General features: G+C 37.8%; 1 protein-coding gene and 2 pseudogenes across 3 annotated transcripts in view; 2 read left to right on the forward strand and 1 right to left on the reverse strand.

The window, feature by feature from the left end:
- The window catches only part of LOC110053058 (plasma membrane calcium-transporting ATPase 3-like), a 40,090-nt gene extending 22,533 nt beyond the window's left edge, over positions 1-17,557 (forward strand). For 2 of the 3 annotated variants that reach the window (XM_020759243.2, XM_020759244.2), the window contains exons 7-9: positions 5,836-6,261; positions 12,600-12,860; positions 13,545-17,557. In XM_020759243.2, the coding sequence (XP_020614902.2) occupies positions 5,836-6,261; positions 12,600-12,860; positions 13,545-13,748 (891 nt within the window). In that variant the 3' untranslated portion in view covers positions 13,749-17,557. The remainder of the gene's footprint in view (positions 1-5,835; positions 6,262-12,599; positions 12,861-13,544) is intronic. The other variant, XM_020759245.2, reaches the window with a different exon arrangement.
- On the reverse strand, positions 343-1,543 carry LOC149103199 (uncharacterized; annotated as a pseudogene).
- On the forward strand, positions 1,779-4,298 carry LOC110050001 (uncharacterized; annotated as a pseudogene).
- Positions 17,558-18,863: the final 1,306 nt, after the last annotated feature.

Here is an 18,863-nt window from a genome sequence, read left to right on the forward strand (position 1 = left end):
ATTTTTAAGTTTTTTTTTCTGTAAATGTTAGATAAAATGATAAACTTCAATTTAGGCAAATAAAAGAAAAAATGATTTTTTTCACTCTTGAAGGTGGGAAGTAACCTTAAGGTGGGTCTGAGTTTTTGGGGTCTGAGTTTTTCGTGACACCCGGTATAGACAGGCCACGCTAGCTCACCGCGGCTGAATTGCACCGAACACATTCCGATAAATACAAGATAGCGTAAGGTCATTTCAACTTTATTTACACTACACTAAACAAAAGAAATCAATTTTGAAGTCTAAGTGATGTCTACCATGGTTACAAAATACTTGTAAAATTTAGTTACAAACTTTAATTTCTTAATTTTTCCTTACTCCGGCATGCTTACTTATGTGTTTACTGAGGCGACGCTTAGAATTAATTTTGCCCTTGATTGATTTCCACGCTTTGTCCTTTTCCATGGTAGATTCATGGGGAAAATCGGCTGAAAACTAGCACCTTTAACGCTTGAAGTTTTGTAACATCAAGCCGCCGTTTGTTGTGTGTTCCCTCGGTGTTGCTGTTGCTCAGCTCCTCTGAGGTAAAAAAGAAAAGCAGAAGCTTAAGGGGCACCAGTGTCTCTCTGTTTCCTTCTCTAACACTTATCTCACCCCGTCGATTTGCTTGGCGTTACTAAAGAGCGGATGACGTCTTCGCCAACTTCTGTGTCATCCTGAGAACTGGATGACGGTAGTGTCAGCGTTTCAGGTGTTGTAGGTGCCAGTGGGGTTGAAGGCAGTGGTTCAAACTCTTCCATGGGATCATTGCCGAGGGATGCCAAAGCCTCGTGGTCGATGTTGAGCAGGTTATCGTTCAGAGCAAGTGCATCAAAACTCATTACTGGATCAGTGAACTGGAAAGTAGGAAATATTTTCTTGTTAGTTTCGGACCAGTGGCAGAGCGACTACAGAATACAGGGCCACTTTGGTCCCCCTCATTAAAGGGACACTGTCACCATTTTTAGCATGAGTTTGGAAATCTTAAAAACATATATCAATCATTGGAAGCTGAACAATAATGGTTTTATTTTGTAGAGCAGCCCTGATAAATGATTGAAACTCATTTGAAAGTGAGGACAGCTAACTATGGCGAGGATGGAAACGGATTGCGATATGGATTTTTGAAAAAGCATCAGGCTGTCAGTTTTTCAAAAGTTCAAGTTAGGCTCAAAGATCGTAAGTTCTTATTACATAAATTTAGGAACTATTTTGTGAATTTATAACAGTTTTAAGCAAACATATCGTGACAGTGTCCCTTAAATGGAGCCGTTTCTGAAGTAAACATGTAGATTTTCAGTTGCCAGTCCAATTCAGTATGACCTGTTTGGTTGAGAAAACAAAGATGCTCCGTATCCAGGTGCAATTTTTTAAAAAAATCCGTTTTACGACAAGCTTACACAAATCCCATGAAAGAGCAACAACTTACCACTTTTTCTGATGAATCTAGGCGGTGCTCAATCTTGCTTAGTCGTAGGGACATGTTGTCCTCCATTGCTGACAGTGTGTCCTCCAATGTCTCCATCATCTGTAGAAATATAATATATGTTAGTACAACAGATTGACTACAATTCGGAGGCAATAGTACTGACCTTAAAGCATTTCTTTCTCACGAAGTAGACAAACTGGCATTACGAAACAATTGCTTTTATTAAAAACTCCTCCTACATAAAACGAAGCACACGTCTACATTTAAGTAATTACAATATGAATAACTTTTTTCTCCCCTACGAATGCATAATATCCATGACAACAAATGATGCTTTTGCTTGCATGCATTTTACGAAAGTGACAAACTGGAAGACATTGATATTACAGGAAGAGAAGAAACTCCGATCGAAATAATCGAAAGAGCGAAAAAATTCCGTCTCAATGGCTGTGGTTGTTTGCGTGGTTCCAAAGGAGGTCCCTGCTCCAGAGAATTTAAAGAAGCGGTGTTATTTAATCTGAATAACTGTCTCGAGTTGACAAGTGGAGAGCTTGACTTGATAATTTTAGCAAACATTCAAGCCTTCAACCGCAACGACTGCATTGGAACTAAAAGAAGCAGAAGTTCCAGGTGTACCTATCAGTTTCAGTCTGTCTCCATCTGCAAAGAGATGTTCATTCACCTTTATGGTATCGGTTATAACCGACTTTGTCGTCTCAAGGGGCATTACGAGAGGTACGGTATCCATCTGCAAACTCACGGCAACACCAAAACACTTCCCAGTAACACCCTTCCACAGTCAATCACAGAGAATGTTCATCATTTCCTTACCAATTACATTGAGGAGAATGCATTTGTGCTACCTGGGAGAATACCAGGATTCAAGTGGGAAAATGTTCAGGTGCTCTCTTCGAGTGAGACAAAAACGAGTGTTTGGCACATCTACACTGCCACTTGCAAAGCTTCTGGAGAACAAGCGGTTAGTCATGGCAAGTTCGTAGACCTTTGGCATCAGTTTTGCTCCGAAAGTTGTTGTGGCAAAACTCATGACCGATCTATGCTTGACATGTCAACAGAACATCACCAACTTGTACGGGCTGCAAACCTTCCTGAGCACGAAAAGGCTGACTGTATTAAAGGACAGCAAGAGCATTTGGACTGTGCCCAGGTCGAGAGAGAGTTTTACAGGAGAACTTGCTCAGATGCAGCCACGACTTTCAGTCAAACAGATGTGGAGACGAATCTAAACAAAAGGCACGAACCATGTTCATTCAGTGGCACAATGCACTACTCCTTTGACTATGCAAAACAAGTGCACTTTCCAAGTAACCCAATGCAACCTGCACTGATCTATTTTAAGACCCCAAGAAAGTGTGGGATTTTTGGAGTTGTGTGAAGCTGTACTGCGTCAAGTGAACTATTTGATTGATGAAGCTGGTGCAGTTGGTAAAGGAGCCAATGCAACCATTAGTTACGTTCACCACTTTTTCACACATCACGGCCTCAGGGAAACAGATTTTCACTTACATGCTGACAATTGTGCCGGACAAAATAAAAAAAAAAACTTTTATGGTATTTAGCATGGAGGATTGCCACTGAACTACACCAGTCTATCAAGTACTCTTTGCTAATTGCTGGACATAGTAAATTTGGTCTGGATCGTTGCTTGGGAATCCTGAAAAAGGCCTACAAGATCAGTTTCATTTTGTCAATTTATGAACTTTTTTTTTGTGTGAATGGTGGACACCTCAAGTAACACGGGTGAACAAAGCCCAACTGGTATCGACGCAAGATGGCCGTGTTATAGTTCCTGCATACGACTGGTGTACTTTTCTGGGACAATATTTCAAAAAAATTTCACCACTTCAGATGTTCCGAGGATGAACCAGTTGTTGGTTACTGCCGAGAATATTTAACATCCCTGGAACAAACGTGTGCCTTACTGAAGGATGGTGCTGTGATCCCACCTGTTTCTGTTCTTCCGCAGAAGATCAACCCAGAAGGATTAAGTGACGAACACAGAAACTACTTACATTGCGAAATAAGACAGTTTTGCAAGCCTGGAACTGAAGATTTAGTTGCACCAGTTCCATAAGTTAACCATTGTTTTGAACTTGACCAGTGCTATGCTATGTAACAAATTGGCCGTAGTATTTACTTTTCTTTCTATTAAATTCAAACCCAAGCTGTAAGAGAATTAAATGATGCTTACGTATGTAGTTATTTTACATACACCATCGTTTACTAATGAAATAAATGAAGTTGTATACTGAAATTATTTTGGGATATTGTTTTCCATGTGGTCCTTCTTTCAACAGTTCTATTCTTGTCCTCAAGTACGGCTAACTGTTCAATTGACGAAAATAAGCCAGGTAGGAAACAGAGCAAATTTGAACAGATTTTCAATCCAGCTTAAGTGGTAATCGATCAGTCGAACTCACAACAAATTTTGTGTGTTCGGTTTCTGAACTCTCGATTGGTAAAATAACAAAGCCTCTGATGCAAAACAAAGACTGTTTTTCTTTAATAAGGAAACAGAAGAAGCAATAGATAATAATTATACAATATCGAAAGTTTTAATCGCTTGAGCTCGGAGTTTGAATTCAATGGTTAAGGTTTTTACCTGGTTGTCACCTTTTGTTTTTGTTTCCCAAAGAAGGTCACAAAGGTCGTCGCTGTTTTCAAAGTTTTCGGTCCCTTCCAAATTGAGCTCTCCATTCCATAGAATTATTAGCGAGAACAGATTGAGGTCGTCCTAAGAGACTGTTATCGAGTGAGTCTTTCATCAGTGAGCGGTAATCATAAAATAATAATACGGGGCAGGCGAGGAAGTGACATCACAATCAAATAAGAGCGCGCACACTATTTTTATCCTCTTCCTGCTGTTTGACTGTGTGATCTGGTTGGTTACAGAACAGGTAAGAATAAACGTCTCCTGAAAGATTGTAACCCTTCACAATCCCACCAAGCGATGACCTAAATTTTTGACTAAATAAGTTGTCTATGACGAATGATTTAAAACTATGACACGTGAACCAAGACAGCGTTATCTTAAGATAAAGTGCACTGTTTTGAACAAGATCGATGGCAGAATCACGGTCGGAATGAATGGCTTCATCAGCTCTCGATGCTATACTTTTGTACAAACGGATACTTTTTTTTTCGTCATTTGTCCAAGGATACGACGATTATTCGCTTTCTATAAACACGGATAAGTTGGAACTAAAATAAAATACCGTTGTCCTGCAGTTTATGTTCCGGGAGTATTGAGCGATCATTAGCTTGATAGTTCTGCTCGCAGGGTTAACTTAAAGAGCTGCTGGCTTTCTTTTTAAACAGATAAGCAAACCATTTAAACGTTTTTCCTAGAGCGTCAAACGGATAAGCAAACTGTTGAAACGTTTTCGCTAAAGCATTAAACAGATGCAAATTTTTTTGAACGGATAAGAAAACCATTTAAATGTTTCTGCTGAAGCGTTAAACAGATGCAATTTTTTTTAAACAGATAAGCAAACCGTTTAAATGCTTGCATGAACTGTTTAAACGGGTATAAACGGATTGTAAATGGTTTTGCCATATAAACGGAAAAGCGTTAGTGTGCCTTTTCCCAAAGAAGGTCACAAATATGACAGTCCAGACTGTTTTGGCACTTCTTTTAAATCCTGAAATTCGTCACAATGTCATCTAGCTCGTAATTACAGGTCATTATGTGACATCCTAAAACCAATCCTTTATGTTCCTCTATACACTGGTGCAAGTGTTGATGCAAACATTCAACGTGATCTTCATCACACAGATCACACTTAAACTGACGAACATTGCATTGTTGTTTAATGATGGGAGGTTTCTGTTCCATCACCATGATTTTGTCTTTCATCTTACAGTTGGTATAAACAAGGCAGACCTTTTTGCCCTCTTTCTCTCAAATAAACCAATAACGTTGAAGAATACAAACAATAGTTCTTGCCAGTTTTAAAGCTCAACGAAGTGTAAAGTGTTGCAGACCTCTCAGGAAACTTTGTCATTTGTTGATCAGTTAGTTTCAACCCTAAATTTTGTAAGCTTTTCAACAGTTTTGGTTTAACTGTTGCAAAATGAGTTTTCTAGCTAAATTTTTTGAGCGAGATTTGTAATTATCATAATGTGTTACCAAAGACTGAATCTCTGAGAATGTGTATAATGCAGAGGGGTCGATAGTGTTTATGTTTTCCTGTCAAACAGACTGTCACTTACTGTCACAAGAAGCTACCAGTCCATTGTTCTCAGTTTACATTTTGATTGGTTAGTTTTCTCCTTGTTGGCCCAGTTTAAGTAGTTACACTGTATTACTCAAGCTGTGCTTGTCAAGCACTTGTGGTGAGTTTGTTGTGATTAATTTTAAATTGTAGGTAAGCCCTCTAACTGGAACACAGCTTCTGTGGGTAAACCTCATCATGGACTCATTTGCGTCCCTGGCCCTTGCTACAGAACCCCCAACAGAAGATCTGTTACAACGGAAACCATATGGCCGCACCAAACCACTCATCTCACGAACCATGATAAGAAATATCCTTGGTCATGCCATCTATCAGCTGATAGTCCTCTTCATCCTTGTCTTCATGGCAGATGACTTATTTGACATTGAAGATGGTTACTTAGAAACGACACGCTGTAAGCCCACAGTTCATTCAAGTATAGTGTTCAATACATTTGTCATGATGCAGCTCTTCAATGAAATCAACTCGCGTAAAGTACATGGGGAGAGAAATGTTTTTGCTGGCATCACCCATAACCCTGTGTTTCTTATTATCATGGCTGGAACATTTGTTGTGCAGGTAAGCATTGCTTATCATTGTTAAGATGTATGCAGGAAAGTTATTGCCTTCTATTAAAGTGCCTGTGAAATTAAAAATAGTGTTGCTTATTTGAAAAGCTTTTCAAAATAAAGAAGAATGGCATTTTCCGTTTCAGAATATCTTATTTCATTTTAGAGACACTGATGTTTTTGTATTGTGTAAATTAGGGCAGTGATGATTTCATAAGTTATTGCCACCAAAACAGTAAAGCACCGAATCAAGAATATCTCTGGAAATATTAGAGTGGTGTTCTTTAAACTTGGCCCCAGAATTGTACATCACAAAGGAAACAAAATGACAGCCATTGTGCTGTTGCCATGATAACACTCATGGCTCCAGTCTCTTTCTGTCAAAAAAACTGAATATCCCCATTTGCAACTCTTTAACTCCTTGAGTGCCTGACCATTGTGTATGCTTTGTGCCACACTCTATTTTTTAGTGAAATTGGGTGTCTATAAAAAACCTTTCATATGCCATAAGGTTTTTCACTTAACCCATCAATGCCTGGATAAAATAGCATGCCACTCACCCCTAATTCCCTGATGTTTTTTGAAATCTTTCAGAGTGCTCTTAAGCACAAAAATTCACCATTAATACTAGGGTATCTAAAGGATAGTAATGCTACGGCACATTCTGTTGATAGTGACATATTTTACACAGTGATTCATCTACCTGTGTGTTCCAAGACTTGCATTAACCTTTATTTCTTAAAGTAGTGTGTAACTTAAAATATGTCCTTGCATGCATGAACTTCATCCATGATGACACATCGATGACGAGGTGTGACAAGGGATTGTGACTAAAAAAGCACATAGTGATCTGAACTATGTTTGGACATGAAATGATACACATCAACCTCCCCTTAACCAGATCGCGAAAATCAAAAGATGTGGAAATTGTAGGAGCAGAAATCTAACTAACAAATTCTGTACTGGTACGCATTAAATGTCTCTAGAATGTTGACAGACTCTCAAGGATGCGTCCATCGCGATGTGTGAAAATGCTAAAGCATTAGCTTAAATTCATGTTTGGATGAAAAGGACTAGATCGTAGCATATATGAAATTAGTTTTACAGTTTTTGTTTCTTTTAATTATTCTGCAAGCTTTAGTAACAACGATTTCTCTTTATTTAAGAATTTGATCCAGGAAGGGAGACTGCTAAGAAATGAAATACTAAGTTTAAAATTAAGATGTCACAATTAATCGTCCAGATGTTTCACATACTGCTTTAAGGAGAAAAGCACGGGTTGTGAAAGTCAAGCACAATCTCCTTCACATCGTTTTACAGGTAAATCAGAGCAAAACATAACCACTAAAATCCACGCAAAAAAAGGACAATGGCTGGGCAGTGTAACGTCCGTCGTGACATCCTCATATTGTTTGTGGCACAATGCACTCTGGTAAATAGTGGCACGGTGCACTCTGGTTAAATGCAGTGCATTATGGTAAAAAGTGATGAATTCAAGAATTCGTACCCCCTTCAACATAGTCTTCTTAAATCCTGATTATGTTGCTGCTTGCTCGCTATGCTCACTCTGCAGCAATTATGCACAGTAACCACAGACACAAGATCAGGTTTCAAGACATTGTTGAAAGTTTGTAGATTTGATCTACAACGTGCCATGATTACAAGCACATTTTGACGGCATGATTTCAAGACAAACAGACCGTCTTTTGATTATTTTTTTGAACAGATAACCCCAGCCATTCAAATGGCATCCTGTTGATCTTGAGCCCATGACAAATGGCGAGCAAACGATTTTTGGCTGTTCGAATGGATACCCATGAGTGTATGTTTTTTGCTTGAGAGGTCATAATTGTATTTTTACGAAGAGATAAAGATTTACAGTTAAGGATTTGATTGTTTATTCAAGAGTGAATAGCACAGTGTCAACATGACAGGTGTGTTTTTGGCTGGTCAAGTCATCATTCTGGCCAGAAATTACAGCGTTGACCGGCCATTATTTTGAGCCCTGCAATGCCGTCAGAGTATGTGTCAATGGAGGTTCATCTTTCTTAATTGCCAACATACACACATGACAACACAAAAGTTGATAACACCAAAGCAGTTCCTCTAGAAGAGAATGTTAATTTAATAAGCAATACATTCGGTTGAACTCACTATATTTTCATTTTGTAGATGAACAACTCTATGATAAACTTGTCTGTAGTGTTTGGTAGTGCAGTTTTGTTTTACATGTATTCAGGCCAGTGAATCAGGAGGCCTTTGATTCAGACCTTTTTGCAACCTGAAAGACGATATCATTGCTTTAAGCCATAAGTACTCTTGATGCTTATTCCTTAGCTCTTCAAACTCTTTAAAGATGTGTTTGAGTTCTAAGTACAGTACTGATCAGAAGAAACCTAACAGAGAACGCTTGACACAACACGTTGTGTCCGTTCCACACGCGTTCCCGTTCCCATTCCGTATCTGTTCCATATCCATTCCATATCTGTTCTTGATCTGTTCTGTGCTGCTCTGTTCCTGTTTTGTTAGCATTCCATCGGTAAGCATTCTTGGAACTACTCGTTCAGAAGAGCCAGGTTTCCGAGAACTTGTTTACAAGATTAGAGACACTCATTTACATTTCATGAAATGGGTTAAAACTGTCAACTTATGAAAGAATACGAACAGTAAACTTAAATTTTCATGGTGAAAATATGAGTCCAGGAACTCGAAAAATACGGGAAGATGGTATTGTAACTTCAAGGCCAGTTAGTAAGTCTTTTTCCGAAATGATACAAAGTGACCAGTAGTCTGTGTGATTGCCCAAACACTATTAACGCCTTCGATGAAAAAATGCAAGCAAAAGACGAACTTTCGGTTCTTGTATTTACACAAATACTTTTAGTGAGATTTAACATTGAAGTATTGACAAAAACTATTTTTGGCAAATGCGGCAGAAACTTGGCTGGAGGGCACAAGCAGTGCAAAGTACTGACAAAAAGCCGAAGCAAGCATTTTGTGATACTTTTAGTGATGTTATTTTCACTGGCGAATGCTCAGTTAAGATTGATTGTTATCCTTGCCGATCCTTCCACGAAGTTGGTGAACATCACCGTAATAACTAGTAAAGATCAACCAAGACATCAATGTTTTGTTTTGTTTTGTTTCTTTTCATGCGGAAACCTTTTAATCCCAGTCTCTCACGCATCCATTTCCTTATTTGGACATAACTTGGGCTTGTTGACAATAACAAAATGGCTGTGATGAACACAAAATGGACAAGAAGATGCAGGGAAGATGCTAGCTTAGTGCATGTAAAAGAAACAAAAAAAAAGAGAAAAGATGACTCGTTCTGTCATTTTCTCAAGATCACCAGGCTGGTATTTAACCCATTGACGCCTGAATGAGATTGCCCGTGACCCACCCCTAATTCCCTGGTGTTTTTTTGGAATATTTCAGAGCGAGCGAAAGCACAAAAATAAACCATATGCGGAGTAACCACAGACACAAGATCTGGTTTCAAGACATCGTTTATTTAAAGTTGAATAATTGAAGGGTCAAAATATTAAAAAATATTAACAAAAAGAACTCAACCTGATGTGTAAAACTGATAAGTAAACAAGAAATTATATTATTTCTTTACCGTGCGACAAAATGTCCCACAGAAGCTGAGAAAATTGACTTCGTGAAAATGAGTTAATTATTGACTTTGGAGGACAAAATACGAAACCAAATTCAATAGAATTTCATTCTTGTACTATAACGGCTAACATTTGAGAAAACAACGAAAAATAAAAGCGAAGAACTCATGTAAAACTCAATCTTAAAACAAGAAATCGAGTAATTTCTTCGTCGCGCAACGAAAATGTTATGACGCTGCGAAAGAAAGATGAAAGTCGTAAATCAAAAAGGTGACAAAAACAGGCGAATTATTTTGAGATCAGTCGTATTTCAGCTGTGTTAATTAGTGGCCATTTAGTTCTTTTCTCAGCAGTTCTGTAGTAGCTGAATAAGACTCCAAAAAATATTTCAACGAAGCGAATAAACTAAATAAACAAAGTGCCTGGAGGCCGCTGTAAATTAAACCTAAAATTTCCAAATACAGGGAACCAAATGAAAGAAATACGAAAGGAAGTTCAATAACAATAAATTTTCATTCAAGCCAAGTGGAAGAAACCTATTTAAAAGCAAAAAATCGTTCAAATTTCGCAGACGTGCTTCACTGCATGAACTGCATGTTCAAATTATTCTTCACGCTAATGTGAAAGCTTGAGTTTTGGCCGACCGCTTTTGCAGTCATTTTAACGCCCGTGGCTTAACCAATCGTTCCAAAAGTTGAACTCAACTTTGAAGTAATAATGTACATTACCCTTTTTGTTTCTGAAGTCCGAAAAGCTGCTTTCAATCTGCGATCTGTCATCAAAACTTACTTGAAAGCGCTCCGATCTTCATGTTTTCTCGGCGGTTGTAGGAAGAAAAACTTCTTCACCAGAAAGTTTTGAGGACTCTGTACTCCTTGATCCTCCATTCTGAGGCCACCTAAACATTGATTTGTATTTTTCCTTGCTATTTTAAAGCCCAAATCAGTAATTTATCTGTGTTAGGAATGAAAACAAGACCTTGGAAGTTTTTTAGGTTTGGGCTGCAACGCGTCATGAGTACCTGCACTTTTCGAGTGTGCAATTTTAAGAAGAAAAACCGTCTTTCTAGGACCCCTAAAGTCCTCTAAAAATATGCTCAGAAAGCCCATTCTGATTGGTTTATTTGTCCTCAAGAACAATAGAACAATAGGAGAACCAAAAAGTCTTCAGGGAGGGTAGGAAAAGCAATTGTCCCAACGTGCCTTTTTTCGGGCGGTTACAGGCGGCACAGGGAAATGGAGGAGTTTTTTGCACGGGCAGTTACAGGCGGTACAGGCGTCAATGGGTTAAAGTTGCATCGTTTCCAAATCCTTGGTACGCACTCTGATACAATAACTTACTCACATACGTTCTGAAGAACGCGTTCTCTGATAGTTTGCGTTTTTGAGAATGCCTTTTTCCATTTTTTTGATTCGTAACCGTTCCGTATCCGTTCCATTTATGTTCCATCTCTGTTCAGTATCCGTTCTGTACCCGTTCTTTACCCATTCTGTACCCTTTCTGTTCACGTTCTCGTACCAGTTCTGTATTCTATACCCGTTCACAAATGCGTTCCCTGTTAGGTTTCTTCTGATCGGTACTGTACAGTGTTTTACTGTTTCTTAGAAAACCATGACACACGACGCCATGTTTGTTTTGGATGTTGTGGCCAAACAATAACTCCCTACTACAACTTAGAGTATGCAATTGCCAAAACACAAGAAGTAGCAAAAAATCTCGGGGGAGTGGGCAATAGGCAATTTGGTAGTATTATTGAAGGGCCACTTGCTTCACTTACTCTGTGAGGGAGTTCATATGTTCCCTTACCCACCTCTACATGAAGTTAATGCACTAACAGAAAAAGTTAACACATTTCTGTTATGGTCCTTAAGTATGTCATTGTATCGTGTCCAGCAGACAAAATATTTGCATCTGCAGTCCACGTTTTTGATCAGGAACTAGCATTTTGTTTACTTGAAATGCCTTTCCTAATATTCTAAACTTATAGTACTCTGTCATTGAAACTTTTCACTAAAACGAATGTTGGTTGCCTGGCCAGGTGACTTGGTATGTTTCTCTTGTTGGTTGAAAGCAATAGGAAATAACCCTATGCAACTGGTTACCACTTACTAGCAAACACCAGTGTTTGTCTTTGTCTTCAGAACCGAGGTAGAATAATTTCTGTAATTTCTTTCACCTGGAAAGATTATATTCCAATATTTTCTATTTGGAAACTTATTTTTTATTATTGTTATACTACACCTAAGCAAATATAATTTCTGCACTTAAATTTGTTGGTTGAAGAATTAGTCACAATTGTATCATCAACCCAAGACCTTCTCTAATTTGAAACACTGCAGCATCAAAGGTCTATTGTGTACCTCAAATATTTGCCATTATGAGGAAGCTTCGTGCAATGCCCTGTGGTAAATGTATACTTGTTTCCGTACTTAAATTTTGTGTTTCTTGTTCCCAAGAAGATAAAACATCTTCTAATCCTGATGTAAGTTGGTTTCATCAGGTTATTTGGAAACGTTTTATTCTATACATCTTGTTAGCCCCCTCCTCTCTCCTGGAAATAATCCCCCTGTTTATAAGCCCACCCAAGACCCTTTATGAAGTTGTGTAACCCCAGGGCTTATCATCTAAATTTTTTATAATTATTCAGTCTCCCCCTTGCACCTTTTAAACAAACATCTTCAGCTAAACGTGTTACTATTTTGTAATACATCACACTGTTGTTTTTCAGATACTTATTATTGAGTTGACCGGGAAAGCTTTCCATGTAAAAGGCCTCGGCTGGGAAGAATGGATGTGGTGTATCTTCCTAGGATTTTCTGAGCTGGTGTGGGGACAGCTTGTCCTTACAATTCCCAAAAACTCATTCCCTAAACTCTGTCGTTTTGGCACAAAAGAACTTCCTCTTGCTACGATTGTGGAACCTGATGGACCAAAGGACAGCAAAGCTCGTCTACTTTGGATACGTGGCCTGACAAGATTACAGCATCAAGTAAGTTACCATAGAAATAAGATTAAGTTTGATTTCTTTTTTGTACCATCCAATGTGCTCTTAAGTATCAAAAATGTTATTTCCATCACCTTGGTACAGAACATTTGCTTTTAAACAGAGACTGTTGAAAGTAAATGAAACATGATGACAATTGAAAGGTGCCAGTCAATCAGAAGTGTTTCGTAGATTTTTGGCATGTGGCTTTCATTTTAAAAAGTGAAGCATGTTCTGAAGTTTTTTGCTAAATTGCACTTCTTTTTGGTGAAATAACATGTGCCAACTTCTTCAGAATGTAAACATTTTCCTTAACGAGAACAGTAGAATCTGGGAATAGAGTATGAATCTAGTGAAGAGTTTGCATGCACCATTTGTTGTGACATTGAACACAACGCATGAGATTTATTAAAGGCCAGAAGAAATGACATGAAACAAGAAAAGCAAATAGCAGCCCTAAATTTTGTTTTGATTCAAACAGTAGCCATTTTGATAATACATCTAACTTCTCAGAAATATTCTTGTTTCATCAAATTTTGCGGAAAAGTTGCAAAAAGCATCAAAATTCGTTTGCATTCCTTTTGTGCAATACTGTATGCATTACAGGGTTTTAGGGGCAAGTTTAAATTGGTTATGTTTCATAATGTCTCCATTTAGTGTTGTAATTATTGTTATCATATCTGTACTCAGATTCGTGTGGTCAATGCATTCAGGAGCGTTATTGATGGTCGTAGTCAGCGAGCCATTGCATCTCCTGCAGTGTTCAATTCCTTGCTAGCTCCTGTACGTACGGCAATGGTGTATGATGATTCTCAGTATCCTTCTGCCGTGGATGGCACTGATACTGGAGCTGGCACAATACCGCGGTATGCAAGTGTGGAAAGCTCTGTCTAAAACTCTTAAGCAAAACATGAAAGAAAGTAATCTCAATAGTGTCTAATTTTAATGTTGTAATTTGTAACATGATTGAAGATATTATAAAAACAGAGGTAAATATACATGTGAGTGTGTTTAAAAGTTCTGTGAGTTGGTCCTGACAATAACACAGTCATCAAGGTCATCTGGAACTCATGTTTTTTATGGTTACTCCTAGGAACCAAAAACAAAATTTCAGGGTGGGCTTAAGTTACTCTGCACTAGAGTAAAGCTGATCTTTCCTGTATTCAGTCATCTAATGCACACCTACGTCTACATACACCAGACACTATTGTGAGCCATACACTTTTCTTCTGTTGGTCATCAATCACTCTTGTCAGCCTTTGTAGTAGAGTAATTATGCTTGTAATTATTGACCCTGAGGTAAAATAAAACAATCTTTAATTAACATTTTCTTAATCTATGCAGGTGATCATGATTGCTATGGAAGTCCCTGCAGGCAGCTTAAATTCTCCTCTCCTATTTTAACCCTTTTGATGTTCAAAGTAGTTATGTAGGAACAGACTAATGTAATCCACTGATGAGTGGACTGAAATGAATTCTTTCTTTAGCTAACACCTTACATGTAAGTAGTGACTTAAAAACTTAGATGCCAATTAGTGAGATGCAAATTTTGTAGGTTTTGTTTTCCATTGCTATTTATTTATTGGATGAAAAATTGTTTCGAGTCTACTATATTGTAAGTGGGCTGATATCTAATCAAAATTACCTTTTTGCATATGTAAATTAGGCTGATTTGCCTTTTTTGTCCCTGTGGATTTTCTGATTCTATTAAGATTACAGTAGACCTTCAAGTGATGATTTTTGTGGAAAAAGTTTACAACAACAAAACCACTGATTACAAGTTTATTTGCATTTTCCAAATCAAATTATTTTAAAAACTTGAAACTTAGTCTCCTGTATTTCTGTTGGCTCAGTTATGCCCACTGGGTAACTGCAGTATCCACAGTGGCATTTCACACAGTAAAGGTGTAAAATGGTTATAAAATGTTTGAAGTGAAAATAGGGACTTCATTTATTCATTATTATTTACTCTTCCCTAAATGAATTTGTTTTTATCGACTGTGAATTTGATTGATTACCACATAATTTTTTTCTGAAGATTCCCAAGACATCTTGAAAAAAAAAAAAAAAAAGTTGATGGATTTTTTAGAAAATAAGATATCTCACAGTGACCTTGGTCATAACACATATTGCTAAATTTTTGACAGCCAAATTTGACAGAGAAACTGCAAAGTGACCAAGAAGAGTATCAATAGAACTTCAAATGTATGAAGAAGGTTTTGAACAATAGCCTCTTGTGATTTATGTAGAGTAGTAGTCTTGCTTGTGCAACCAAATTCAATACCCAATAAATTTTTCTTGAAATAGTAGGCTGATGTTACAACTGTAGATGATTAATGTTACTTGGTCCAGCCACTGTACCTTGGACTGGCCATCAGTAATTCCAGCTCCAGCTTTTTTTTAATCAGTTTTGTTTTGTGGGTATGTTTATGACTTTACACCAATCTCTTCACACACCGTGCTGTGGATTTTTATCCTTTTCTAGAATGCAAAACTAGAATCTTTCAATTTAATTTTTTGTAGATATCTTTGCTTGATCTTGGAAAATGCTTTCTCACCTGGCAAAATAATACTCTGCATATCCTAACAGTGAAGTGACGCTTTAGTTTTGAAGACTTTTTTAAGACAAAAGAAATATACATTTTTGTCATTGTAGGTATATATTATTCAAGGTATAAAATAATTTCTTCATTAATTGGTATTGAAAAAATTCCTTTTAACTGAATTTCGATTTGCTCACCACTTACTGGCTCACATTTCTGGATATCTATGGTTTGTACAGGCCTTCATAAGTCCCTTCAAATGGAAAAATCAGTTCTCTGCTTAAAAACTGTTGAATCTTTGCTAGCAGTCCTTGTATTTTTGAGGGAAAATGGCATTAGTTTGCCACCAAAAAACTGACAGGGACAGCAGTGAACATGAATATAAGGCGAGAAGAAATCTCAGAAAGGTTGCAACTGGACGAGATAGTGTCACTCATCTAAGCAATACTCTCTCATGATGACTGCGTTTAAAGCCCTTTCAAGTTTTGTCATTCCTCCCTTGCCATCAGTATTGTTGTTTAGAAGGTTGCCTGTAGGAGAATCTTTGCTGACGTCAGTGTTTACATTTTTCCTCATTAACATACGACTTTGCACAGAGAAGGCATCACGTTAGACACGAATTGACTACAAACATTTACAGAGCTTGTAGAACTCAGTAATTGATGGAAATTTGTGGTTCGTTGGGTGTAATATTCAAGGAGAAATTGCCTTTCAAAAACTGCAAAATTTCTGGGTGAAAAAGCGCTGATGAGCTCATACATTCTTTGTAAAATCTCGAGCTTTTAAACCCGCGTTGCACAACAAGTATTCAATACATCGGGCTCAAATTCCTTGGGACAGTTAATCGTGCTGTGCCCTTGCGATATTCAGAACTTATGTTTTTGTAGCTCCATCAGAAACTGTATCGCTTATGTTAATGAGGCAAATATTGCAAACAAAGATTCTCCAATACACAAGGCATGATTACTGACTGAATACGACAATCAGAGGGGAGAGAGAGAAAGGCAGCATACCCATTTTAAGCTTAACATTTTGGTGCAAGAAATTAGTGTCTTGACAGTTTCGTGCAGGATCGGTAATTAAATCTGGCTTTAGGAACGTTTTGAGGATTTTTGTAGTTTGTGTTTCCCCTGTTTAATGGATGGGTAATTGAATATGTCAGAGTTGTCCATTAAAGTCCGGAAAAAAAGCCTGAAGTCTGTTTTATCCAGCATGAAAAGAAACGTTAGTGGTAGTGAATGTCTAAATGTTTGTATTTATGATAACGAAGGTGGCTGTTACTTCAGATGTCTCTTTGTGGTTTACTCCAAATTGAATTTACTGCCTTTCAGTCCCTGCTGTTATCGTATTTTAGTCTCATTTATTTGACACTCTTCCAAGAAGTCATCAGTCATCAGGGGTTTTAAGCTGCTGATTGGTTGCTACTCTTAAATTATTTAAGCGAGGTCAGTCTGTTTGAGGTGTGTTAGAGATGTCTTGGCATTGGCTTAATTATTCCCCCTGTGGGAGAAAGGGGTGTGTTACAAAGAGACTACCCCTGGCGTGTCATCAATTTTTAACTGTTTCCATTTATGAACTTCTCTCTGTCTCTCTCTCTCTTGCTGGGAGTAGAACTCGCGCTTGTCTAGAGAGCTGTTTTCTCAGGATAATGACTAAATAAATTTAATTATCAACGTTGGAAACAGAGTGTTCTGATAAAAGTTAAGGACTTCAATGTTTTGTGAAACAAGGCAAATTAAATTTTAGGCCGTAGGCGTTGGTGTCTGGTTACGTTACTAACATTATTTTGTACCATCTTGTCCAAGTTTCAATAAAGTGCATTTTACCCACATAGCTACAGTTACACTTTTCTATTTTATTTTTGAGAAAAGATCATTTGTTGCAACAGGCATTTCAATATTCAGCTATTAAGGTGAAATATTTTTAAGTAATTATTTATTTGCTTTGTCATGATTCAAGGCTTTTGATTGAAGATTCTTCTGAAAATCTTGAATTATTTTTAAGCGAAAATTAAGTGTGCCTTTATCAACACTTGGTACATGTAATAAGTATCTGTATTAGGATCCTTTGCATTATTGATCTGAAATATGTCAGCAATATATAATAAATGTAGGGAGCTTCAATAAATAGGCTTAATAAAGGTGATTGTCATTCGATGCATTTTTTCTTCCTTTTCATTGGCTGAAAGCCCACCACGTTACCCGCAAATAAACACCTACAAATAATGGTCTGCCCGTGTGGAATTTTAACCACTCTTGTGTGTAAAAAAAATGCAGATCGCTTTCCTGAGCCGTGAACAGGCTGTCAGCTGTAAATATGAAAACAAACTTGGTGATAAAACGATTATCCACCTTGGTTATCCCCAAATATCGTGATTTGTCAGTGTATGGGAGATCAATTATCTGCCTTAACCTTCACCTTCGGCAAATATCTGATCTGCTTGCCATTGACAAATCATTGTGCAACCTCGTCCAATAATCGTTAGTCAGTAGCTTACAGTTATAGTTCTTGTATTTTCACAGATTGACGTTCTCTTGTGGTTAATTTAAGGCCACTAAAACAAGTTTCCCCCGCCCCTCGCCCAATGGTCAGTTTGTTTTCTGCAGTTTTCAGTCTTTTGGGAATCGGCCCCTTAACTTTCTCCCTGTGTGTACAATTTGGCGAGAAATCTTTGTTACATAAACAACTATCGTTATGAGTAACACAAATCCACATTCGCATGTCATTTAATACTTCTGTACTATTCCAATACCCATTATGTCATGGGCAGTTAATTCATTAACCGCCCGGCCTTGGGCCGAGTGTGGTCCATGTTTTTTCGCACGACTTCTGTTTGCGTGAAGTGTATTTGCCTTGGATCGAGTACAGAAAACGCAAACTTGTTAAGACTTGCAAATCATTGCTGTATAACACAATTTGCTCAAATAACGTCAGCGAAAGAGACGCGTACCAGTTGTACTGAGTTAACAACGTCAAGAAAAGTAAAGTCAAACTGTTTCTGTTCAAAACAGATAGAATGTGTCAAAGCGCGATAAGTGTCACGCTATGAAACATTTCTCTTAGTTCAACTTTATTTTCCTTAACAAAAGGAGTCAACTTCGCGCTTGATATAAGCTTTCAGTTTCTTGTTTTAAAAGGCCCGTTAACAAACCTAATGACAGTTTTCTTGATGCGCCCACAAAAAAGCTCTTGTCATTTTAACTGTCTCGTCAGGTTTGAGGTGTATATAAGTTCCCTCCATATACGGTCCATTTTAGGGATTACCTCTGGGAAATATTTTAAGATTCCCAGCACCAAGGGGAGACCTCAATCTATCTCTAATGGTTTCCTTGTGGGAGTCATCCCCTTGGTCACGAATCACTTGCCAGTTGAGCACCTTGAATAGGCTCATAGATAAACTAATGTTTTGGCTAATTCCTGGTCGTGGACGATGGAGAACACTCCGGTTATCACTCCGGTTATTTAT

This window comes from Orbicella faveolata, unplaced genomic scaffold (genome assembly GCF_042242905.1).
Source record: "Orbicella faveolata isolate gen_17 unplaced genomic scaffold, um_ofav_v1 contig_35, whole genome shotgun sequence".
Taxonomy (NCBI): domain Eukaryota; kingdom Metazoa; phylum Cnidaria; class Anthozoa; order Scleractinia; family Merulinidae; genus Orbicella; species Orbicella faveolata.